Raw genomic sequence first — 25,424 nt, forward strand, 5'->3', positions numbered from 1 at the left:
ATCGCTCTGGAAATTATTTTTTTTTCGAGAATTGCACGGACAATTTAGAGACGCGAATGCTGTGCGGCGGCAACAAACAACAGGCAGCTATTTGGCAGATCGTAAGCAATTCTCCTCCCTTCCCCCAAAAATGAGACCAAGTGCTTCTGAGAGCTGTTTGTTGCCGCTCCCACTTGAAGTTGATTGCGAACGAATAAACATCCAGGAGAATCCCATCCATATTTAACTCAACCACTCACTTTGTCCACCAGCCTGAAGCGAGTGCATGATTTGCCACAAACCGGCGGATGAAATAGGTTTCATGTTTTTGGTTTGTGTGTGGTTGTCACAGATTAATGGCGTTGCCATTCATTTCATTGGGGAAAGCTACTTTGAGAGTGTTTATAAAGATGCTAATGCTACGCTATTGTGAATAGAGATGACGCATAGGCAATGATAACACTCGATTAACATTTCTGAGCTGCAAACGTCACTAAAGCCAACACAACGATACCAATGTAAACTTTTAACCTAAGATATTAGGATTTTTCTAAAGTTAGAAATAGGCAAGGACAAACAATTCTCGGGGCCCACGGGACTCTCTGCTGTCAACTTTTGGGTGCAGAAATTAATGCAATCTCGTGGTTAGAGTCGCTCTCCGGGAAAAAAAACAAATCTCATGAGAGCGTAACTCCTTCTGACAGTGATTAAATATTATTCTGGCCATGTGGATATGTTCTCCGGAGCATTCAAGGTCACCAGAAAGAAAATCACTCGGTATTTGTGTTAAATTTGCATCCCTCTATTCGATTGGCAACCGTCCAAGGACAGGTGAACACCGTTTTAGGTTTCATGGCGCATAAAAGCTCAAGTGAATTTGAAAGTATGAACGGAAAACCCCACAGTGTTTTATTACAGTTCTGGAAAAAAAAAACAGTCCCAAAGCATGCCTATGGTGATGGCAGCATTATCCTTTGGGACTGTTTTTCTTAAGATGCAACTAGGGTCGAAGTCAAAGTGAGGAGAATTATGGACAGTTCCCAGTACTTGGTCAGTTTTAGAACACAATCTTCAGGCTTCCGCTAGAATACAATAAAAATGTCAGGGAAAGCATCCTAGAACAGCAACATTTGATTTAATATTCACCAGGCACATTGGTGGCAAGTGTTTGCTATCTCCCATTCAACATGGTTAATTTTGAACACAGCCACAACATAATTAATTAATTAACTAATTAACTAACAAATTAATTAATTAATCTTAATTAATTCACACGTCAATTTCATTCAAGTTAGTCAAATAGGTTATGGGTGACAATGCCATAGACAATGCAAAAAAAAATAAACTGTCAAACCATAATACAATTGGCCTTAAGAAAATTAGCAAATTCCAAATCGAAATTGAATTAAAAGTAACTCCACCTCGATTTAAACTTCTCATATTGGAAAAAAGAAAAGAAAAATGACGGGCCGCCAGTTCACAAGAAACATCAGCAATCACGCCCGCTCTGTGCAAACACAAATGAACTTGACCCCCGTTCATAATCATCGTAATACCGACGGAAACTGTTTGCATAAACTCCAGCTCGGAACATACCTGTGATTCTACACAAAGTTGAGTAAGCCTGTCAAACAGAAGTTGGCATTATATAACTTGGGACAGCAATCGCTCATGAGACATTGATCTCTTGAGCGCATCACATTTCTGGCCTTAAACACTTTCCGGTCTTCTGACATTTCAGAACATCTCAGTGTGCCGTAGTCACCCGTGATTTTCTTCCTCATCACCACATCTGTGTTTTGCTGCTTTTGCATTGACTTGACAACACAGGAGGGCCCGTCCGTCCGTACAAGCAATTGGTGTTTTTCTTCTCTGCGACATCTGTTTGTCTCACTTTAAATGGAAAGATCACAGACCCCAACAAAGACCTGTCACCTCTGGCAAATGACTGTTTGTCCAGATGGGTGTTTTTTGTTTTTTGGGCTCACAAAGGTCCTCGACCTTCTAAAAATAGCCTTCAAAATGGTGCCGTTTTTGTGCACTGAAGCTGAAGTCAATTTAATGTAACGGTCTTTGAAAATACTGGTGGCATGGCTCAGTGAGTCACGCCGCTAGTTCGAATCCTGGTCAGGCTAGACAGCCCACCCATAGAGCATCAGGAGGGGCATCTGGTCTGAAAACTGCCAAACAACTCGTGCAAGCCACTTGCTTAAGTTAAGTCATCAACCCATTACGCTTGGTATTGAAAAAAAAACACTGGGGAGAGGTTGTCCCGAGTTTGTTTGGTTTTTTTTTTTGCATCTGTAAGTCATAGTCAGAGTCATTTGGTTTTAAGTACGTATCTGCCAATACAGATTTTTTTTAAAATTAGTATATATATATTTTTTGCACTCAAGTCAAGTCAGTTTTTAATTAGCTATTTATTTATTTCTTATTTATTTATTTGTTTGTTTATGTATGGATGTATATATATATTTATTTTTGCGTCCGAGTCATTTGGTTTTAAGTATCTGCCAAAACCATTTTTTTTTTTGGGTTTATGTTTTTTTTAGTAAGTAAATGTATCCCAGCATGCTAACTTTTTATCTAGTTTTAAGGTCACCAAATCAAGACAAATACGGTAATTTATTCTTGACTTTAGAAATTCAGAAAATTAAAAAAAAATCACTATAACTTATAGTAGATTTCCAAGTCACCTTTTGCTCCATCAGAACATTCAATTCATTCGCACTCCTTTCTTGGTACCTCAAACAGTGACGAACCCCACAAGCCATCCGGGGTGCCCCTCATGCTAGGCCTCGACATAATTTGCCAATTCTTCCGCTTCTTCGCTTCATCTATTAATTTTTGAAGCCCCTTACATAAGCTATTACATAATGTGTTTTTCGGACCGTTTTTCCTCTGCGTTAATGGGTCTGGGGGCCACTCGGCTGCGGCCACCCGCCCCGTCTCCAACCCAAACAGGCACCCAGCGGTCATCCGGTTTCGAAGGACCACCGCCACGGTTTACCGGACACACACGACATGTGCAGATGGCGTCGGGCAGAAAGTTGTTTGTCAGTTACTACGCAGCTTGAGTCCAACTGATTCTCACTGTTGCCAGCTTTGCGATTGTTTGAAATCTGCCTTGTGTTCACACAGTGTCCCAAATGTCATCATACACTTTCTTTTCTTACTTCCCCCCCCCCCCCCCCCCCCCAACCACCCCAGCAATCATTCGGACAGATGTGAGTCCATAAGAATTTGCTAGCTCACATCTTACCATTTTTTTGCACCCCCAAGAAATAAATAAATAGTCATAAAAAGTGCCCCTTTTTTTAGGTGTCAGATAGAAAATGTATTCTTAGATAATGACTTCACAGAGCCTCGCCCATGAAATCTTAGCTCAACAAGTCGGCCAATTTCAACCCAAAAATAGTCGTCGGCTGAGTTTCCCTGCATGTGACTGACTTGTCATGTGAGCTGTTAGAATTTGTTGGCAGGTCTCCTTCTCCTTCTGTGATTAGATGGGCAGAATATGAACGTGATGGAGATAATAGTCAGACAAAGGCACTGTTTTCATTTATAGGGCGCATAGAATGGAAGCTACAATAGTGGCTGTGGTTGCGTTATGCATCCACTAGCTGGAGCTATGCTAAAGGGAATACAATACAATACAGCTTTATTTACATCGAGGTTTCGCAACCGCTGCAGCTGTAACAAAGCGATTTACAGAACATTTAAAATCCGACGTCCAAGAAATCGGAATATTGATCCATACATAAGGCCTATCAGATTATAAGGTGCACTGTCAGCTCTTGAGAAAATGGAATGCTTTTATGTGCGCCTTGTAGTGCGGAAAATACGGTAATTAAAATGAACGGAATTAGAAAAACACAATTAAGGCTCAGAGTATACATCTTGCCGATTAACCTCAGAGGGCATCCGATGCCTTGTTAAATCGACTTGTTTGATCATAGAGAAAAAAACAAAATGATTTTCAGACTCTTTATCTCAGGCCAAAATAATTATTAGTCCTAAAATATTGGACAAAAAAATCCATGGCATTGTCTCAAAGTAGTTACTGGACACTAAGCTCATAGTCAGTATGTGCACATTTTGGGCTCATACATTTTGTTGTATTTACTCGCACAAAATTACATCACAATTACATCACTTAGTTTTTTTTTCACCGAATTTCTGAGCAAATGTGTTTTTGCTGTGATTGAAATCAATCTTGCAGGTTTCCCGGCACGTCGCCACTCCTCGATATGAGAGCGTCCCTTGTCAAGCGCACAAACGGGCATTTGTCAGATGCGGCGTCATGCGCGAGTTGTTTGCACAAATTGCGTTGACGCTCTGGAGGGCGAGATGCTACCATGCAAGCGGGTGATTTGGTCACCAGCCAGGACCTTGTACTTTTCCGCTGAGCAATTTGAAGAGGGCCTCTGGAAGGTTCTTAGCGTCCATGTCTTATGAAGAATGTTTATTTAGTTTTTTTTTTTGTTCCTTCCTCCTCCAGCTTTTGTCTGAATAGTCCAGAGGGGGTCGGGGGGCAGGAGAAGTCCCCCAAGCAAGAATGCTATTGTTTCCCAAGCTTTCAGATGACACGCTTCTGAACAAGACGAGTGAGGATGTGATCGGTGGGGCTCTCAGGTCCCGCCTCATTCAACTCAAATGTAGCTTCACAAGAGGAAATCATGAGTCATTAATGAGGAGAAATAAGAGTCTCAAACTCGGCGTTGATTTCAACAACATCCGTAGGTTCATATTCTCTCCCCTAGAATTTGAACGTCCTAACCTGAGCAACTGACCTCTGGGTCAAGGCTGAAAGAGGGAAGTTGCGAGTGTGTACAAGGTGGGTGATGTTTTAAAAAAAAATAGGCCTTGTCACCTGTCACTTTAAGCAGTTGCGTGGCAACTTCACGACTGAGTTAAAGCAAGTTTGTGAGTCGAACAGTAAAAGACTTGAGCCTTAGTAGTACCTTCAATGTCCACACGAGGGCGTCACATCACCACCTATTCAACCCTTACAAAAAAGGCCTTTAATTTGAGAACTATTCCTCGATACCTGATAACCTTGGTCAACTCGGCAGCAAAATTATTTTATGCCAAATATTTATTAGTTCACCTAACATATGTATAGATTCTACTTCTTTTTTTTCCCACAACCAAAGCAATCATTTTCAGCTACAGCCGCCACCAGGTGGACCCAAATCTGTCCAAGATAACTAAATGTGTACGTTGTCAGATACATTACATATTTAAAGGTTAAGGGTTTTATTTTCATATTTGCATTGGTGATTGTGCCAAAGTGAGGCCAAGCAATACTCAAATAAGACAAACATTCAGGCAACTTACAGTATGATGGCAATGACCTCCCCTCACAGCAGGGCTTGGCGGACTCAACTTACCCATACCAGGTTACGTTATCATGTAACACATTCATCCACACAAAATGTACGTTCAAAAGAAGTAAATTGTCACGAGCGCTGTGGTACTTCGTATCACAATGGGTAAAAAAAAGAAGAAGAAAGCGCCACGCACCAACAAGGAGCACCGTGCATTATTTATACCCACAAGGCAACATCTTACGCACGCTCACTCAGAGCAGGTGGAAGAAAGCTTTTCGAATGGGTAGGGATTGCTGCGGGGGTCAAAACGTCAACGACGGAAGTGAAAGCAGCGGCGTTTGATGTCCACACACATACACACGCACATCCACAGACACACGCTTAAGTACACCACAAAGATGCCTCGTAGCCACAGCGGCTCTGTGCGCCAAAGCCAGCAATGATTTGAAACACGTGGAACGTTACATCATCTGCGGTCATACTTGAGACGCGCTTTGTGTCGTGTATACACAGTGGGACAAAAGTATGTACAGCCTCCTTCCTTTATACCTGCAGCCTTCATTCCATCAATTACACCTGCTTAGCTTTCATTCTGTCTTCCTTCACACCTCTTTTAAATCCGACATCTTTACATTCCCTTCAGACTGCCGTTATTACATTCTTCCTTTCATCTCAGACCTGCTTTTTTTCCCTCTTTCCTTCTTTTCCCCACACCCGACGTGATTTGCCAAGTTTCGGCTGCCCTGTACGCATAAATGCTTTTTGGTTTTGCGAGAATGCGTTGCGAGCTACAACCGCCACATGCCTTCTTATACCAAAATGAGCTGCACAGTTTACCTTTTGAAGTCAGTCGATTGCTATAATAACTGTCTTACGTTTCCACCGGTGCTACAGATAGAGCGCGTTTCTGCAGGGAAGAAAATGTCATCATTTGTTTATTTGCACTTGAGAGAAATTATATAAAAAAAGCAAATTCAGCGATGTGCCAAGAGGCTTTTTTTTTTGGTGTGGTGGGGAGTGGGAGAAGGAGAGTCACAGAGAGCTGCTTCGAGGAGAACTTGAGCAAGCAATTTACAAATACGTCTCAGCGTTCTGCAACTGTCACTTTCAAAGCTGCCGGGGGGTGGGGCGAGAAGATGTGGCATGATTTTTATTTGGAGTACTTCTAAAATCACGCATATGTACGCAACCGTCGCTGTCCATTACCGTATTTTCCGCACGAAAAGGCACACCTAAAAGCCTTCCATTTTCTTAACTCATTCACTCCCACAGACATTTTTAAACGTCTTTTCAGACTTGGTCCAGAATTGGCTGGTACTGAATGAATTAAAAGCTCACAGCGCGGCTTTAAATAAAATCCGATGCGGCTTGTGTGTGGTCTTTACGGTAATATGTGAACCCCAAAATGGCTCCTTGCTCGAGACATTCTGACAATGCAGAGTTCAAACTGAAGGCGATCGGTTTCGCGGTTGAACACGAAAATAGAGCGGCGGCAAGGGAGTTCAACTTAACGAGTCAATGTTAGAACTTCCTGTTGGTTATTAAATTTATTAAATAAGTTTGACATCTGATCAGTGCTATATAAATCAGAGTGTAGTGTTGTGTAGTGTTCTGTTGGCATTTCCTTGAGCGTGGCTCCATCTAGTGGATGCATTGTAGATTGCGTCTTATAATGCGGTGCGTCCGATATAGGAACAAAATGACAAAATTGGCCATTCATTGAAGGTGCACCTCATAATCCAGTGCGCCTTTTAGTGTGGAAAATACGGTAGTGTGTGATTATCCGCGTGTGAACAGCGGCAAGTAAACCTAAAAAAAAAATAGACATGAGTGGGTAAGAGTTAGCCACCTACAGAAAGTATAGTAAATGTGTCATTTTCATCTCAGTTGCCGCAGGTGCTTGGCTTCAGCATATAATCAGTGACCATGTTTATTTATACCTCACCTACCAAAAATCTGCAATTCCACCACCCGTGATCAAAGTCGCCGAGACACAAACTGTATTTTTAGAATCGACGAAGGCACACGGCTGCCTCCCCGCATTTCAAACAGCTCATCATTGCCGTCCAATCGCTCCTTTAATGAGGGACTCTCATTTGCACAGAATAGTCGGCTTTGACAAAGAAAATCATGCTCCGTTTCTATTGCTTGCTTCTTCGATCAATCAACGACTCTAAAGTGTCCATCGTTCAGAATAATAGAATAAGAATAGAAGAAGAGTTTGAATGTTGATTTGTCATGATGCCATAGTATGGCAGACCAGTCGATAATGTGACAGCGGCTACCAATAATATGAAATCAAAACTCAATAGTTAAAAAAAAAAAGTTTTGAAACACTTTTTCATGCTGTTCAAGGGATAAGTGTCTCCAAATTTATGACTGGGAGTGCACACCTTAGGAATGAAAACTGTATTTGATGAACACTTGGTCCTAAGTACACTCATGAAAAGTGTGCCATTGGTCATGGTGTTTGTATTTTTTTAATTTTTTTTTTGGGGTACTTCCTTCGTTAGAAACCCCCCCCCAAAATGCAGTGGAATTATATATATATATATATATATATATATATATATACAGTATATATATATATATATAATTTTTATTTTCTTTTTTTCATGTTAAAGTGTTACACGGTTCAAGAGAGACATAATGTTGTCCATTTTTTCAGTTTTGACACTCAGCCCCCTGCTTTTAAGTAACCTACTTACTGCACACACACACTTACATGCACATGCACACGCACACAAACACACTCTTAAAGTCAGTATAAGTGAGTTTGTTTCCCTACTGAGGCGCCCTGATTACATCCAACACAGCATGGACTTGTTTGGTCTCAATCCAGTCCGGGAACATGAAAAGACATGACTTCTTGTCCTTCATCTGCTTTCATAACCGATAGCGATCAGCCTGAAAATTCCCGACTAGCGCTCAAGTCGCAGCTGAAACCTAAAGGACCATGGAACATGTTTATTTCATATAAGATGGATCGAGCGTAGCGAGGGATCCTTATGGATTCACCGAATCAGATTGCGCTGGCAATTTCACAGACGATGCGCTTGTGTTTATCCCCCTCTGCGTGCTGTCCGCAAATAAACCGCCGCCGATTCTCGGGTTGCTTTGCCCACATTCTAATGAACCTCAGTCTCAGCGGCAATGATCCCCTTTTGTGCCATTTTCAAGTCGGTAACGAGATTGAAAGCATTCCCAAATGTGTGACACGGCATTGTCATATCGGGTTATACGGCGTGCCAGGGCTCTAGCCAAAGCCTTCCAATTACGAGACGACAGGAGCTGCGGAGCGGTGTGCCTCGGCGTTTCCAAGGGAGCGACTGAGAAGGAAAGGAAGCTGCGCGGAAGGTTGTTAGATGAGGTTTATGCGGGTGATAGACGGCAGGTGTCCAGCTCATCTGCACGGAAACTAACTTCACTTCGCTGTCATGGAAGAGGCAGAATGTGCTCATTTGTTTTGCACAAACCGGCATTTTTTTTCATGCTGGAAGGATTATTTGTATTTGTAGCACACTGAGCAAAATGATATTGAAAACAAATATCTATACCAATTTCTTGCAGCTACATTTATTAGTTGGTCTCAAGTTACAGTTGTGATTTATTTTTGCAGTTTTCTTGGATGAATATCACATCTTGCAGGTCTTCCAGTCAGGTTTCAAGATGGTGCATAGCACAGAGTCAGCCCCGTTATGAGTTTCAAATGACATTCTCCTGGCAAATGTCACTGGAGACTCCGTGTGTCTCGTTTGATTGGATTTAACGGCCGCATTTGATACAGTGGATCACAGTATTCTGTTGGCTCGTTTGCAACACCTGGTGGGCATTGACCTAAACCCTTGAGTGGTTTAGGTCCTATTTAGGTGAGAGAACCTTTTGTCTTAGCGTTCATTGCTCTCAGTCGCGAACTGCCCCACTGTCGTGTGGTGTTCCACAGGTCTCAATTCCGGGGCCTCTGCTGTTCTCAATGTATCTGCTCCCTTTGGATTCCATAGTATTTCCTTCCACTGCTACTGTAATGCACTTTACTTAGGAGTCAGCCCATCCTCCATTAAGAGTCTGCAGTTCATCCAGAATGCTGCTGCTCGCCTCTTGACTGGTACTCGTCAGAGGCACCACATCACTCCTACTCTTGCGTCCCGTCACTGGCTCCCGATACATTTTAGAGTTCTTTGAAAGATCCTATTATTTGTTTTCAAATCTTCAAATTGCCTCGCCGCACCTTAACACTCTGAGGTCCTCCGTGCCTACGCACCTGCCCTGTGCCTCTGGCGTGCGGACCAGACACTATCAAACGTACCAAGAACTAAGCGGAGGCTCAGAGAGGATTGAGTCTATTCATTGTTGTACATGTGCAAATTGCTCATGCTTCAACCTCCACTCAGGTTTTCACGTGCATGCTCCAAAGAGCGGAACATACACGATTTGCGCCGAGAACAGCGGTTTCTATCACATACTATTAATTTTTGATGCGTGTTTGACAAGCTTTCATTCATTTGTCCAGCATGTGAGCTCTTGCTGAAGGGGGGGAAAAAAATCACTCCATGCAGGTTTGACGAGTGCAGAATACTAACAGGAATCACAGAAAGGCTTTTTCTTATCAAGCAGTCTGTTTGCATGTCACCATGCATACCGGTAGTGAAAAAGACAAGCTAGTAAATTATCCTTTTACACTCTTCTGGGGAGACTTTAAGAAAAAGGTGAGTGGACCATGAAAGATCAGAAGGCAACAGTGGGAAATCTGCCAAATGATGCCATTATACTGAACGCGTTCACATTAACGTTGCTATTTTCGCAATACGGCTCCCACTTTCATTACAATTTCTCCAACGTTTGACTCATGACCCGTCAGGAAATTATTACATTTTCCACTCGGCGCTGAGAAGATTAATGTGTCCGAGTGGATATTGATCAAAGTGTTATTCATTAAAGCTAAGCAGAATGGTCATCATGAGCTTTCATGTTCCGAACCTGCTAAAATGTGTAAAATTGAATTTTTTAGGTTTTAGCACCTGTCATAACTCAAAAAAAAAAGTCAAATTATGTTTTTTGACTTGCCATTAATCCACTCATGCGCTTTCTAATGTGCGTGCCCACCAGGAAGCAGTATCATGGAAACAAAGAGACACACAAAGAAGAGTTTCACAACTGTCACAGTGGGCTGCAATAATGTAACTTTCAAAGTTGTAATATCAACTTTCCCAGAGGATAAAGAATATATGTCTGTGAAAGTTGTTCAATTGCCTGTCTCCATGTGTTACTGCACTGGTTGTGTTCAAATAGCTACTGCTTAAACATTTGTAACACGGCGACTATTAATGCTATTCATTAGCACGTCTGTGGCATTGTGCATTCTGTGTTAGCGGATCAGTTTAGATCGAAGCAAAAGTCAGGGCGCCACTGCACAGTTATAACTTCCTGACATGAACATATCTCACTTTTGCAATGTCGTCCAAGCGACAAATATTATTCGAGGGAGGTGTTCATTAGTTCAAATTGAAATTGGAGGAGTTAATTCAGTCTTCACTGACAACGTGTCATAGACAATGGAGAGAGTATTATGGGACTGAGTCATTAAAAGTCAACATGGCAAGATGTGAAAAACACCTCGCCCCTGGGAGCGGTATTTCAAGCTGGTCCCGATGGGAACCATCACCGAGAGTATCCAATACCCCGCCTCCCCCTCCCGTCACTTCTGAAAGCATCACACACATTTTGGAAAAAGGCTCCTTATGTACTCACTGCTACTGAAATGATTGTACAATCATCTGAAGTGTTGAGAGAGAAAAAAAGCGTGCAAAAATAGGCTTGGAGGTTTCACTTTTTCACGAGCAAATTGAAAAGGCCGTAAGAGGATTTTTTTGGGGTGGGGGGGATTTTGATTTGCTGACTCACTAAGAGGTTATTTGCCATGCTTTTAAATCCTTCTGATGTAATCCTACTTTTCATTTTATCACCCAAAGGGACTTTATTTCCACGTGGCGCCTAAAATAATGACTTCCTGGAGGCAAAAATAAAACAACATAGCCTCTAAAAGTCAACTTTTTATTTTTTATTTTTTTCATTTTTAAATGTGCAAGACACACGAATGACAGACCACTTGACTATGCAATCTAAGAAAACACTAAAGCGATGGAATATTATGTGGACAGGGCACATGGAGAAGCAACACAAGCTTCTTGGCACCTTGGAAACGACATCACGGAGCTAAAAATATCAGACAAAGGGAGAATGTAGGTCACACCTTTTCCTCATTGGGTGACACCAATATGGCCTGAATGACACTTCACTCACTGCCTTTCTTTTCTCGAGCGCAAAGGGTCAATCCTTCCAACGGCGACTTTCACTTTGGAATTGCTCGGTCCATAAAGCCGGAAAATGGATGAACGAGGGCCTTAAAAGCACTTTTTATTCGAAATATACAGAGAGTGGAAATATATATCAGTCATGCGCCTGCCTACTTTTGACCTTCAGCGCTCAAGCTAAAAAAGCAAAGGCTGAATAGAATTTCTCGCTTTTGAAGCATCTCGCCAGATGGTGAGGTGACATTCCGAGACACAAGGTGCATACAAAAGGTCTACACAGCCCTTGATCCAATAGGGTTTTTTTTTTTGTTTTCATAAAAATACATTTTAAATAAATAAAAATAAAACACTATTTGGGGGGCGGGGGGGCTTGTACATGTATAACGTCATCAGATCATTTTGCTGCATGTGTTTGGGAGATTTTGATATGGTCCGATGAAACCAAAGTGGAACGTTTTGGCCACAAACCCAACATGTAGGTTTGGCGCAGACAAGATTTTGGCACTTGGGCCTGACATAAGGTGTGAATATTTCAAAATAGCAGTCGGTGTCTGCACCAAAGCAACAAACAAAATCAAAAACTTTCATTTGAACAGGGGTGTGTAAACTTTTTATCGCCACTGTATCTTGATGTTAGAGTTTAGGTTTAATATTTAGTAGATTTGAAGTCATTTTTAATGATGATGCACTTTGAGACCATTTTTGAAAAAAAAATACGGGCATTCGATAAGATTACAGTTATGTTGACGAGGGTATTACAATTATGCATGCTAATATGTGCGTTCTGATAACAATCAGACCTCTCACAATGCCGCTTACTTACCGCTTCGGGTTGGTACATCTCACGAAACAATGACACTATACAGTACAGATATAAAGGTGCATGAATTAACTCCTCCGGAAAATTCCATCACAATAGCAACTGTAGTCCTCTCGCCATTTAAAATAAATTGGAGACGCAGCAGACACGGCTTGGTTTGTGATAAGTCAAGCTCAGATTGGTTTCTGCATTGTGCGTTTGCACAGCGCGACACGTCTTAATTAGTAAAAGTCAGACCTGACAATGAGATTCACTGGGGCGGCGCCTTTATCGACTCGTGTGACTGTTCCGTCGCCTGCGTCGCGATCATCTTTGAGATCTCTGCTGTGGTTTCTGTAACATTTCCAGATGGAGTCTCCATATAAATATACACTCTTCAAAAAAGTACTTTTGGGTGATATTTCAGGATGAACCTAAAATGCTCGAATGTATAAAAGGTGAACATGAATAATTTGATGAGATGCCAGAAGGAACAAACACGCCCTCGCGAACATATTTTAATGCCTCCACCAGTGGGCAAGCATAAACACAGCCGGTGGTGGACTTTTTCACATCATAAGCAGATTCACAGACAAGCGACAACGAACGACCAGGCTAACTGTTAGCCTGAGCTCAAAACACGACAAGCACATTGGCCGACACCCACGTCACTCACCACTTCAGGCTCGGGAACTTTTAAAGCCACACGCGAACAGAAAGCACACACTTCAAGACAAGTGGACAGCAATGCTACCTCTGCTTCTCAATATCACTGTACAGTGTATAGAATGACTCGATTAATCGATGGGATTAATCAAGTCATTAATCGATGGGATTAATCGAGTTTGAAAAAGGTTTGCATATTTCAGACCCACCCTGAAATTTCACCCAAAAGCCGACCGTCCCTCATGTTTTCTCACCGGTGTATATTTTCATCCGAGATGGAATGACAATAATGTTTTGTTATGCCACGAGGGCTGCGTCCGTAAGGGTCTGTCCCACTGTTCTGCTCCCGTTTTTAAGAATTCCCTCAGTGGTGGCATGACCCGTGTTGATCACCGGTGATTTGGCACCGGTGCTATCACAGTCCTCCACTTGGGGCTCCAAGAACGCGACCCTTTTCCCATTGGACCGCCGCTGGCCCGACTCGACTTCCCTGGGGTCCGAACAGAGGACGATCGCTCGTCCTCCGCACCCTCCCGAGACGCCGCCCCTGTTTTCCCGGCACCGGCACGGCGTCAAGTAGAGGTAGAGGAGCACCAGTATGATGCTGACCACGCAGGAAGCCAGGGTGGTGAAAGCCGTGTTGAAATGCTCGCCTCCGCCACGATGGGCCAAGCCGCCGGTGGCGACGGAGCTCACGTTTCCCACAACCACGTTGACTATGGGAGACGCATCGGGGTCGTACCGGCGCCCGCGGGGCGCCACGCACACGTACGCCCCTGAATCCTCCAACAAGGCTCCTCTTATCTCCAGGGTGCCATTCGGGAGGATTGCTTGGTGAGCGCTTGGATCGTGTGCCGATAGATTCAGGACTGTCGCGGGGGTCACCCAGAACACATCTGGATCCTTTAGCGGCGAGGCAAAACCGGGACACGTCAACCACAACCATTTCCCCGGATCCACTTGGTAGCTTCCGGCCTCGGCGGACACCTCATCGTCCAGGCTGCAATTCGGCTTCGGACCAACGCTGTCCCTACACGGGTAGTCATCTTTAAAGTCCAACAGGGGACGGTACTGCTTCCAAGTCCAGTACTCGAGCAGAGCCAGTAAAGCGCAGTCACACGTGAGAGGGTTTCCCTGCAAATAAATTCCAGCGCGTCGGCTCAGCGAAAGCAGCGTGTGAACATGCACACTGGCGATCCCGTTGGATGACACGTCAAGAAAAGTCAGGTTGAGGGGCCCTCCTCCATCCCAAAGACTTGGAGGGAGCGATGTGAGCCTGTTCTCAGACAGGTAAAGTTTCACGAGGCTGCGGAGACCACGGAAGGAGTCGGGATTGATTTGGCCAATCTGGTTGCCAAACAGCAGCAGCTCTCTTAGCTCCGTGAGGCCGGTAAAGATCGACGAATTGAGCGCTGATAGTTTGTTGGATGAGAGGTCCAAGTGGAGGAGACGAGGCGCCGCCGCGAAGGCGTCGGCCTCAATTTGGACGATGCTATTGCGGCCGAGGAGTAGAGCGGCGAGCCGCTCGAACGGCCGCGTTATCCAATCGGCGGGCAGCGCGGTCAGGGAATTGTGGCTCAGGTCTAAGCGCGTGGCGTAGCCCGGGAGGTCGGGGGGCGGCGCGGACAGATTGCAGCCACTGCAAGAAATGATATCGCTGGCGCAAATGCAGCCGGGCGGGCATGTGAGGGCTCGGGGAAGGGAGCAGAGACATAGGGAGAGGAGCAGGGCTGCGGCCGCGGGGTTAACGCTACTCTGGCTCGAGAGATGCGACGCGATGGGACGCATCCTTGCTTTCTACCCTCGGGGCTGAGTCTCAGCTTGCCGTCTGGCTTGGCTTACACATGTCAGCTTTGGGAGCATGCGATGCTGGAAGGAGAGCTGTGGAAGAATCACACAAATTTGGAGGTCATTATTTTGATTTTTAGCTGTATTCATCATGTGATCGTTCAGTGGTCACGTGGCAACATGTGCACAAATGGTATCTTCTAAATACATATTTAATACTAGGGTTGAACAGTTTTATCCTAAAGAAGTATTTCTGACTAATTAAACCAGAGGTTATTGTTTTCGGCAATTCAAAAAAGAGGATTGCCTTCTTTCGAAAGCAAAAATCCCAATCTGAAATATTGCAATGCCGATAAGTCAAATCAAATCAAATCTTGCATGCTCCAAGAAGACCTGGAAACACTGCTTTTATTTCTTATCGACTTCTAGACCACAGGTGTCAAACTCGAGGGCCGGGGGCCAGATGTGGCCCGCCACCTCATTTTATGTGGCCCGCAAAAGCAAATCAAACATGTCAACTACCACAATGCTAGTTATAATCTGTAACAACATTTAGAATTCTCATCTGCAATAAATAAGAAGGATATTGTAAGCATTTTCTTGGAACCAAACCCTTCATGACAGTAACTTAAACAGCCCTCCAAAGGAAACGGCAATTATAATGTGGCCCGCGACAAAAATGAGTTTGACACCCCTGTTCTAGACGTCTTCTGACTGGACTCTCTCAAAGGAGCATCAAACAGCCGCAGCTCATTCAAAACACTGCTGCTCAGGTTTTGACCGGAAGTATTTTTAAATCAGTTCCACCATGCGGTTTTTGAGTGATTTTCCAAAGCAAATCTTCTCTTTACTTTACTTTTAAATGTGTTGAAGTATTTTTCTAAACTGTGTTAAACATCGCCAATCTCTGCTCTATTCAGGATTTTGTTAAGCTACTTTTTGCTTTCTCGGCTTTGTTTTTAAATGTGTTTTGCTGTTTTGTTTGTAAATTCTCCTGCCTTTGCTTGAGTGAAGCACATTGAGTTGCCTTGTGTATGAAATGTGCTCTTGTAAATAAAAGCCTTGCCTTGCCTATTATAGCCAATGCTGTCATGGCTGTTCATCGCAGCAGCCACTCATGTTTACACTGGCAGTCACGCCACGGGGCCGCATTCAGGTACACTTTGGAAATGAAAGTGAATTGTGTTTATTTCATTCAGTGCGGTATTATCAAACGGATTACGAGGGGGAGGATAGGGAGGGGGGCATTAACGTGTGTATTTGGAATACTTAAAGTTAACACGCGTTGTACAACACATTCGGAATGACTTGTACTTGTTCGGATTCGCAGCTACACCCACATGAGAGGTGAAAAAAGTCAAAATTCAAATAGAATGATGTCGCTATCTTTGGCAAGGCATCATTTTCATCGATTTAATGGCTCGGAAATATGAGGGGGTCTCATTTTAAAACTGGTGCTCGAATTGTTTTGAAAATGCTTGACAAAACACGTTCGAAAGGCAAGTACGAGATAAGGAAAATGAATACTCTTTAACTCAACATCCAAATTGCATCGTCGGGTTTTGAATGGAAATAAAGAGCAAAGAGCAAACACGCCGCCCGCTCACCTTGACGCCCAAGCAGCTGCCGCCTGTTCAAACAGTCGTCACCTCTTGTCCACGTTAGCTTCTGCATCCACGCTCGCGCCCACCCCCCCACCCCCCAAGCTCGGACCACGCGCAATCCTCCTTGGCGGGTCGGGTCTCAAAGCGCAACTCGGCTCGCTTGGGCTGTGCGGCGCACCATTGTGCGACCCCCCCCCTCGGAAGCAGACAGCCGCCCGCCCGGCTGGCTGGCGTGTGTGTGTGTGCGCCTTCTTGAGGAGCGATGGGGAGGAGAGGGACGCTGCGAATGAACTGTTCACCTGCAGGTCGAGTTGCGTGACGCCAGTGGGAGGGAACAGAGGGCGCCGGGAAGACGGAAGCCACCGCATGACAACATTGCACGCGCGCGAGAGGGGCGGGTGGGGGCTAAAGCTGCACAACGCTGCCAGACTTCGGAATGACACAAGGACATCCTCGAGTTGTTTTTGAGAGTGGTTCTTTAACTTTTTACACCATGTATTGCGTATAGTATAGTCGTGTGTCACGGTTTTATGCTTGAAAAAAAAATAATGAACACTTTCAGGGTCAGCGGCCACGACAGTGGACGGCTTATCGTGTCATCAGGTTTCAGGGTGCAAGAATAGGGGGATTTCATTGTTCGATCAAAATGTGCTTCACACAAAAAGTTCAATAAATTTGTGCCTTAATATTTCAAAACAAATCGTCCATAAATCTAATTCAGTACCAGCCAATTCTGGACCAAGTCTGAAAAGACGTTTAAAAACGTCTTTGGGAGTGAATGAGATAAAGATTTCAAAGTTAATTGTACGGAGGCATTCTTTTCAAAACTAGTTGAGCACCACACTTTGAAAATCACAAGTTTAGAACACGGCAGCCGTCGAGAGATAAAAGTAGTACTAAATGTACTAAAAGGCAGTATTGAGTACTGTGAAGTGTTAAAAAGGTTGAAACCTTGGACCCCGAATGAGTTAAAATTCTGAAATGCTTTGCATAGCAATATCTAGAATAGCAACAGTAGAAGTCACTTCACCGTGCTTCCCTAAATTAGAACCTCAATTAAATTGTCATATTATTTGAGAAAGAAAACAAAGAATTGTTTTTTTACTTGATGAAACGTCCTCGTAAGTGGACGCCAGGCCTTTATAGTCCAAAATTTAACATTATAGTCTTGAAAGCCAAAGACGTCATGTCCACACACCTGGACGCACAGGTCCCAGGAGGGCCAAAGGAATGGGATTAGTATTTCATTTCCATTGCAGCACAACGGCGAAATGCCGCTTCACCGTGTTTGCTTTGACCACAAACCAACGCAAAACAAAAAAATATTGTATAATGTTAATACATTCATACATACATACACAAATACTATAATGTTTTGGGAAAAGTTCAACGTGGCTGCTACATGTTTTACTCTGACCAAGTATTTGGGGGACGTAGCTGCAACACGCCCATCAAAAAAAATCCAACTAACGATTCCAACGTAAGTGTATGGATCCGAGACCCTCCATCCGGCGACAGTGACTGATGCCATTGTTCCAACAAGTCAAAGCGAAGCAACCCTGCATCGATGAAGCCGAGTGATTAGCGGCCCCGCCTCGCAATACACCCCCCTCCCCCCCTCGAGCCGCGTGCTAGGAAACCGCCTGACACACTTGATGATGTCTTTTCAGGGAGGATTTGCCCCATTTAAGATACCATCATCACAATTAAACACTTCGGCCCTTGAAGATGCCTCCCCCTCACCCACCACATCGCCCCCTCCCCCGTTTCCTCCTGCTGCGCCGCCGAAGCCTCGTTATTTACTCTATAGGTTACACAACCAATGTCTATAGGGCCAAGTGTAACTGAACATTTTTTTTTGGTTTTGTTTTGTTTTTAAGAAAAATAAAGTGTTTGTATTTTCACGTGAGTTTTGTGAATTCATTCCAGGTCGATTCGGGAGCTGGATATATCCTTTGTTTGTGCCAAATAGCAGATGGCAGCTTTCATCAACTGCATTTGCATTTGTACAATTCATCACAGTTAGAAGCCTGGCTAACTGTCTGCTTTTCTCCTCCTTAGTCCACCCCCCCCCCCCCCCACTGTGTCCTTGCAGAAAGACGAGTCCGTTTTCATGAGCTGAACGGGATGTGAGAATGAGGTCGATGCTTTATTACTGACTTGAGTCTAATCACAATGCGCTGGTAATTAGGAGCTTTCCACCCGTTGACAGACAAATCGCTATATGTTTCCATGGCGCCGGCCATCAACGGGGAAGGCCGTTGGGGATCATGCCAACTGTTGTCCATCTTTCCCCGACGGAACCGTTCTTCCCGGATCGCTGAGACTTTAAGAGCGTGCGTTGGGCGTCGTCAACGTGGAGTGCAAGTCAGTGCGCTTGTGGTGTTCTTGGCGAAACATAAGCGGTGCTTTTGTGTTTTGAATCAGCTTTGCATTTGCGTCGCACAGCACAAAGTCTCTGCCTCTTGCATGCTAATCAGTTGTGGTTTTTTGTTTTTGTTTTTATGTTGGGGTTTTTTTTTTTTTTTTTGCCTTGATTCATTAACTTCTGCAAAAGGCAGCTCAGCCTTGGAGAATAGAGGCGTGCTGCTTTCTGTGCTCTCTCTAAAGCACTTTAAAGTCTTTAAAGCCCTCCTCAAAACTCACTTGTATTCTTTGGCGTTCGACTCAGCATGACTTTGATTTGTTCTTGATTTTACTGTTTGGTGCTTTCTACCGCCTTTATTACGGATTTGTCTTACTGTTTATTGTGCATGTTAAATCGCTCCATGAACAGCACTTTGTATGCAGCGATGGCTGTTTGAAAGTGCTTTATAAATACTGTTGACTTGACTTGACTCTCTCTCTCTCTCTCTCTCACAATTTTTTTTTCACCCTTTCAGGGTCAGCGGCAACTACAATGGACAGGTTTTTTTTTCTGTTGTTGATTTTTTTTCCCCTTTCAAGCAGAAGCCTGAAAGATTGAGGTCCAATTGTTCAAGGTCACAAGATGGTCAAAAGTCTTGAAATGAGTTATTGTGGTCTCATTTTTTGGCCTCGTAATTGTTTTTTTTTTTTTTTCCGGAGCCATCCATACAAAATATAAACACTGTACTGTTTAATCGGAATAGCCATGACAAAACAGTAATTTCGCTAGAGCTGCCCGGGTCACAGTCAGGGTACACTTGAGTAGCGAGCTGCATCCTCAGGAAATGTGATTTCCATCTTCCCCGGCACTCCACTGCACCTCGATGTGTGTGTGCATAAGAATTGAAACGAATTGAACCTGACAAAATAATCGTCGATGCCCGGCCGCTGCACATAGATAACAATGTTTTACTCCGGTTGTGCCACTTTCCTATCGTTTGGACTAAGATGCAATTATTATTTTTTGTCCTTTAGACTGAATAACCTTTCATCTTGGGTTAATCGCGCATGTGCCAATTCACCCTGAATGCATTGTGAAAGTTAGAAAGTAATTTATTCTCGGAGAAAAAAATAAAAATCCCCACTGACAAATCTTGCAATGCATAAACAGGCGATTCAAGATAAAAAAAAAAAAAGCAATTTCTCATTTGTGGCATTTAGAGACCCGATCCAGGATGTAACACCTCGCTGTCTCATAACGTATAAGGCCGCTTACAAGCGCTTGTTATCTACCGCGTTGACATTTAAGAAGCTTTTCCGATGCGCGCAGATTCGAGGAGTAAGAAACCCCCGTCGCCTCGTATGCATGTGTTTCGTAAGAGAATGGGGGTCTCTGTGGTGATGGCGGAAACTGACCGCAAAAATGTTCCGGCTAATGAGATGAACCCTTTCATGCAGCCTGTAACCCGACAACACGATAAGCTGTCCCACTGTCGTAACCGCCGTCCCTCAAAAGGTTAACTTTGCGTATTTTAGATGCGCAGGTCGGCTTTGCGCCTTGTCGAGTGGCTCGAACCAAAGCTCGTGTGTTTGATTTGATGAATCACACAACTCGGAAGTGATTCTGTACGCATTCGTTCCAAAATATGTTTTTTTTTTAGGTGGCGCTCGGTGTAAAAAAAAAAAAAAATGCTGTTGAGCATAAACAGCGGAATTGTTGTCTGGTGTCCAACCGCGCATCAATTATCGCGGTTGCCCTTGAGATATTAAATTGAAGGATGCTAATTATGCCGTGACTGCTAATTTAACGCCGCATAATTACACGACGGGCTCTAAAATCGATGGCGGCGGGATTTGGAGTTCTACGGGTCACATTGTTCACACAGCAGGAGAAAAGTGAAGGATAATTCTCCGTCTCCGGCCGCCCTCGGTTGCAACTTTGCTCCGCCACACCTCACATCCAATTTGATTCCTCAATCTGCCAAAATGTAGGATATTGCAGAAATGTCAGATATTATCCCCCCCCCCACCCCCTCCCATGTCCCCTGACAGCCTTATGTAAATCCCGAGCGTGTGTCAGGCATAATCCTCTTAGTGGGAGAAGGGGTCGCCTTAATGGGAAACAAAAACAGTTTGCCTCCTCTGTCCTCTGCCTTTTAATAATCAAAATGGAATTTGCATGAAGGCCGGCACACCATGTGTAAGAGTAATCCTCGCTGGAGGACACGTCTGTGCTCCCGATATTTACACACATGACTTTAGTCTGGGTGAAAAGATTTTGGATGAACGTGTGGCCGGCGTTAGCGATGTCGAACGCAAGCACCGTTGATGGTCAGGGTGACACTTCGAGCACAAGGAAGATCAAACTTGTGTTGATGCGCTTCATTTTCATAGCATATTTTATGTATAGTATGTCGTTATTGTGACGCAACAGCTTCTAAAAACCCTTTTGTGTCAAGCGTGATGAAAAGTTGGCAATAACTAAATACAGAATAGTGCAGGAGTGTCAAACTCATTCATGGCCCGGACCACATTTTAGTTACCATTTCATTTGGAGGGCCGTTATGACTAAAACCATATAAAAGGTCACGCATAACTTTTGACTCAACTATTGTTTCACCAGAGAAGGCAACATTCTAGATCACTGCTATACAACAATCAAAAATGCATACCGATCGGTCGCCCGTGCAGCATTGGGTCTTTCTGACCACAATTTACTCCACTTAATACCTACATACAGACAGAAACTCAAATGTGTTAAACCGGTTGTTAAGACTGTGAAAAAATGGACAGATGAAGCAAAGCTAGCTCTACAAGGATGCTTAGACTGCACTGATTGGGGCGTCTTTGAAACTTCAACGGGCACACTGGATGAATACACAGACACTGTAACATCATACATCAGTTTCTGTGAGGACATGTGTGTACCAACGAAGTCCTTCCGCTCCTTCAGCAATAACAAGCCATGGTTTACTCCCAAACTCAGGCAACTCGGGAAAGAGAAAGAGGCCGCATTTAGAAGTGGAGATCGGGCACTGTACAAACATGCCCGAAACCAATTGACAAAGGAAATTAACATCGCAAAGAGAAGCTATGCAGAGAGGCTGAAAAAAAAGTTCTCTGCTAACGACTCTGCATCTGTATGGAATGGCCTGAAAGCAATCACTAACTATAGAATGCCATCCCCCCAAACAGTGAACAACAAGGTTCTTGCTAATTAACTAAACATGTTTTTCTGCCGATTTGAAAAGGACACCCCCATTTCCCACACACACCCACCTCTACCAGAAACCACTCTAACTACCCCCCCCCCCCCACCCTCTTTTTCTCCACTACAGATCCACGAACAAGACGTGAGACGGCTCTTCAAGCAGCAAAATATCAAGAAAGCTCCAGGGCCCGACAAAGTGTCCCCCTCCTGCCTGAAAGTCTGCGCTGACCAGCTGGCTCCGGTCTTCACACAAATCTTCAACAGATCCCTGGAGCTGTGTGAGGTACCATCCTGCTTCAAACAGTCTACCATCATCCCTGTTCCCAAGAAATCGGCAACATCGGAACTGAACGACTATAGGCCTGTCGCCCTGACGTCTGTGGTCATGAAGTCCTTTGAACGCCTTGTGCTGAACCACCTAAAGAACGTCACTGGACCCCTGCTGGACCCTCTCCAGTTTGCCTACCGGGCAAACAGGTCTGTGGAAGACGCAGTAAACATAGGTCTGCACTACATCCTCAAGCACCTCGACAGCACAGGGACCTACGCAAGGATTCTGTTTGTGGATTTCAGCTCTGCGTTCAACACCATCATCCCGGAACTCCTCACCCCCAAACTACTCCACCTCGGTGTGTCCCCTACGATCTGCCAGTGGATCCTCAGCTTCCTGACGGGACGGACACAACAGGTGAGACTGGGAGCAACAACATCATCAATACGCACCACCAGCACTGGAGCCCCACAGGGATGTGTCCTCTCGCCAGTGCTCTTCTCTCTCCACACAAACGATTGCACCTCAACAGATCCAGCTGTCAAACTCATAAAGTTTGCAGACGACACCACGGTCATCGGTCTCATCAAAGACGGCGACGAGTCTGCGTACCGCCAACAAGTGGAGCAGCTGGAGCTCTGGTGCGGCCGACACAACCTCGGGCTGAACACGCTCAAGACTGTAGAGATGATCGTGGACTTCAGGAAACATTCTTCTCCTCAGTTGCCCCTCACACTATCCAACTGCCCTGTGTCAACCGTCGAGACCTTCAAGTTCCTGGGAATCACAGTCTCCCAGGACATGAAGTGGGAAGTCAACACCATCTCCATCCTGAAAAGGGCCCGGCAGCGGATGTACTTCCTGAGGCTGCTGAGGAAGCATGGCCTGCCAGAGGAGGTGCTACGACAGTTCTACACGGCAGTCATCGAATCAATCCTGTGTTCTTCCATCACGGTTTGGTTTGGGGCCGCCACAAAAAAGGACAAAATCCGACTTCAACGGACAGTTAGGACGGCAGAAAAAATCGTTGGCACCGCCCTACCCACTCTTGAGGACTTGCACACTGCAAGAATCAAGACAAGGGCACGGAAAATCCTCCTGGATCCCCCGCACTCTGCCCACCACCTTTTTCAGCCACTCCCCTCAGGCAGACGCTACAGATCCATGCGCACCAAATCCAGTAGTCACTTAAACAGCTTCTTCCCTCTAGTCATTAACTCCTTAAACAGTCACTGACATAGTCACTCTTCTTGCACCACAAAATGGTACTACAAAACTACTGGTATACTCTAAAATGGTTCAATGATTTTGTTGTTTACGATGATACTAGTGCAGCGTGTTATACCGGAGACAAATTCCTTGTGTGTTCTACATACTTGGCCAATAAAGATGATTCTGATTCTGATTAAGTTATAATCATGGGGGGTTTGGTAAATGCTTTGAATACCGTATTAGCCCGAATATAAGATGGTGTTTTTTGCATTGAAATAAGATCTCGTCTTATATTCGGGGTCTTGGCATTATACCCATGGGTGACGCTAGATGGCGCCAGATATCATTGAAGCGAATGCTTAACTTCACTCCCCAGGCTAAAGTGAACCCCTGTCACGAAGAATAAAAATAAAAATAGCGGTAGCACGAAGAAGAAAAATAAAAACTAGCGGTAAGAAAGAAAAGAGAAGAAAATAATAGAAGCGAAAACAGAAAAACATAGCGACAATCTGGAGAAAAGTGGGTCCAAGATAGATGTTTCAGATGTACTGTATTTTTTTCTGTATAAAAATGTATTTGGTGTGTATAAAGTCTTTTCTCAAACTTGAGTCTTGAAAAAGAGAGGGTCGTCTTATAATCAGTACCATATTTATGACATGAGAATTTAACATGTTGGTCGATATTTTAGGAAGGATCATGGAAGTTGACGTGTTTGAGCTGATTTTGCGGGCCACATAAAATGATGTGGCGGGCCAGATCTGGCCAAATCTGATCTACCTGTGGTATTGTGTATTCAGTTAAAAAAGAAAAGGCGTTGTACTTATTGAAGAAAAAAAATGAATGTGTGCTTCTTGATTGGACTTTGGGAGCGAAGCGCTCTATCGCTCTCTGCTGGTCATCACAGCATATTACAGGATTGGTGACTTGGGGTACTTTCCCCAACCTTGGGGGTCCACGTACATTTTGAGCACAGGTGTCAAACTCCCCACTAGAATTTAAAAAAAAAAATACTCCACTAAAATGTCGTGCTTTTGACAACAGCCGACTCGAAAGCTAAAATAATTCACCAATGCGTTAAAAGTGTCACTCGGGGCAAAGTGACAAGCGTGGTTTGCGCTCCTGTGTTTGCAAAGCGTAATGACGCTCGCTTGTTATTCATCGTATACGCCCAATCCTGAGGCAAACTGCACAAGGTCCTCTGGATAGTTTACTCATTGTCACGAAGTGTACCTTCCTCTCGGATGACCTCTTTTTTTGTTTTTGTTTCTAATTTGTTTCAAGTCAGTGTGACCTGAGTTTGCGACTGAATGCGTGCAATGAATGTGAGGGAGCAGCTGTCCCCCTCCCGTAGAAGAAGAAAAGAAGGGACCTCATGAGGAGTGAGCAGGAAAACAAACTTCCCGGGGGCTTTTAATGAGCGGGGGATTTGAGTGGTTTCTCTGCTGGGGTTAAACTCCAAACTACGGACGCTTGGACTGCAACTTTTTCCATCTTTTGCAAGGTTAGTAAAATTGGGGAATTTGTTTTGCCATTGGTAACGCATGTGAAGAAAGTAGACCATAAGCGTGCGCGCGCGCGCGCGTGTGTGTGTGTGTGTGTGTCTACAGGTGTTAAAATAATTCTCTTCGTTGTCTCGTCAGAACAGCACCGATTTAACTTCATTTGCTTTAAGGCAATCATGTACTTGTCACTTCGTATCTGTGATTTCATGTGAACCTTGCCCGTGTCCTGTTTTATCTCTTAAAAGGTGCCAAAGGGCATTGGAGTTTGACCAGCTCACTTTAAAAGTGTGCGTTCAAATAGCTGTAAGTCACTGTCATCATATATTTTCATAATTAAGCCGCTTATTAAAGGTTTGTGAGGTTTCTGTCTCGTTCAATTGTGAATCATTAAGAAATTAGGTT

General features: G+C 44.2%; 2 protein-coding genes across 6 annotated transcripts in view; one reads left to right on the forward strand and one right to left on the reverse strand.

The window, feature by feature from the left end:
• LOC127594128 (zinc finger protein 420-like) overlaps nucleotides 1–25,424 on the forward strand; it is a 68,647-nt gene that overhangs the window by 35,220 nt on the left and 8,003 nt on the right. For 2 of the 5 annotated variants that reach the window (XM_052056108.1, XM_052056107.1), the window contains one exon: nucleotides 24,802–25,021. The gene's annotated coding sequence lies outside the window, so the exon portion shown is untranslated. Of the gene's footprint in view, nucleotides 1–24,182; nucleotides 25,022–25,424 lie in introns of those variants that run through there. The other 3 variants (XM_052056109.1, XM_052056111.1, XM_052056110.1) reach the window with 2 other exon arrangements.
• LOC127594165 (amphoterin-induced protein 2-like) lies at nucleotides 9,419–16,879 on the reverse strand. The gene is made up of 2 exons (XM_052056185.1): nucleotides 16,484–16,879; nucleotides 9,419–14,969 (listed from the first exon to the last, which is right to left on the reverse strand). The coding sequence occupies exon 2, from the start codon at nucleotides 14,874–14,876 to the stop codon at nucleotides 13,386–13,388; it is 1,491 nt and encodes a 496-aa protein (XP_051912145.1). The 5' UTR covers nucleotides 14,877–14,969; nucleotides 16,484–16,879; the 3' UTR covers nucleotides 9,419–13,385.

This window comes from Hippocampus zosterae, chromosome 21, assembly GCF_025434085.1.
Source record: "Hippocampus zosterae strain Florida chromosome 21, ASM2543408v3, whole genome shotgun sequence".
NCBI classification, from domain to species: Eukaryota; Metazoa; Chordata; class Actinopteri; order Syngnathiformes; family Syngnathidae; genus Hippocampus; species Hippocampus zosterae.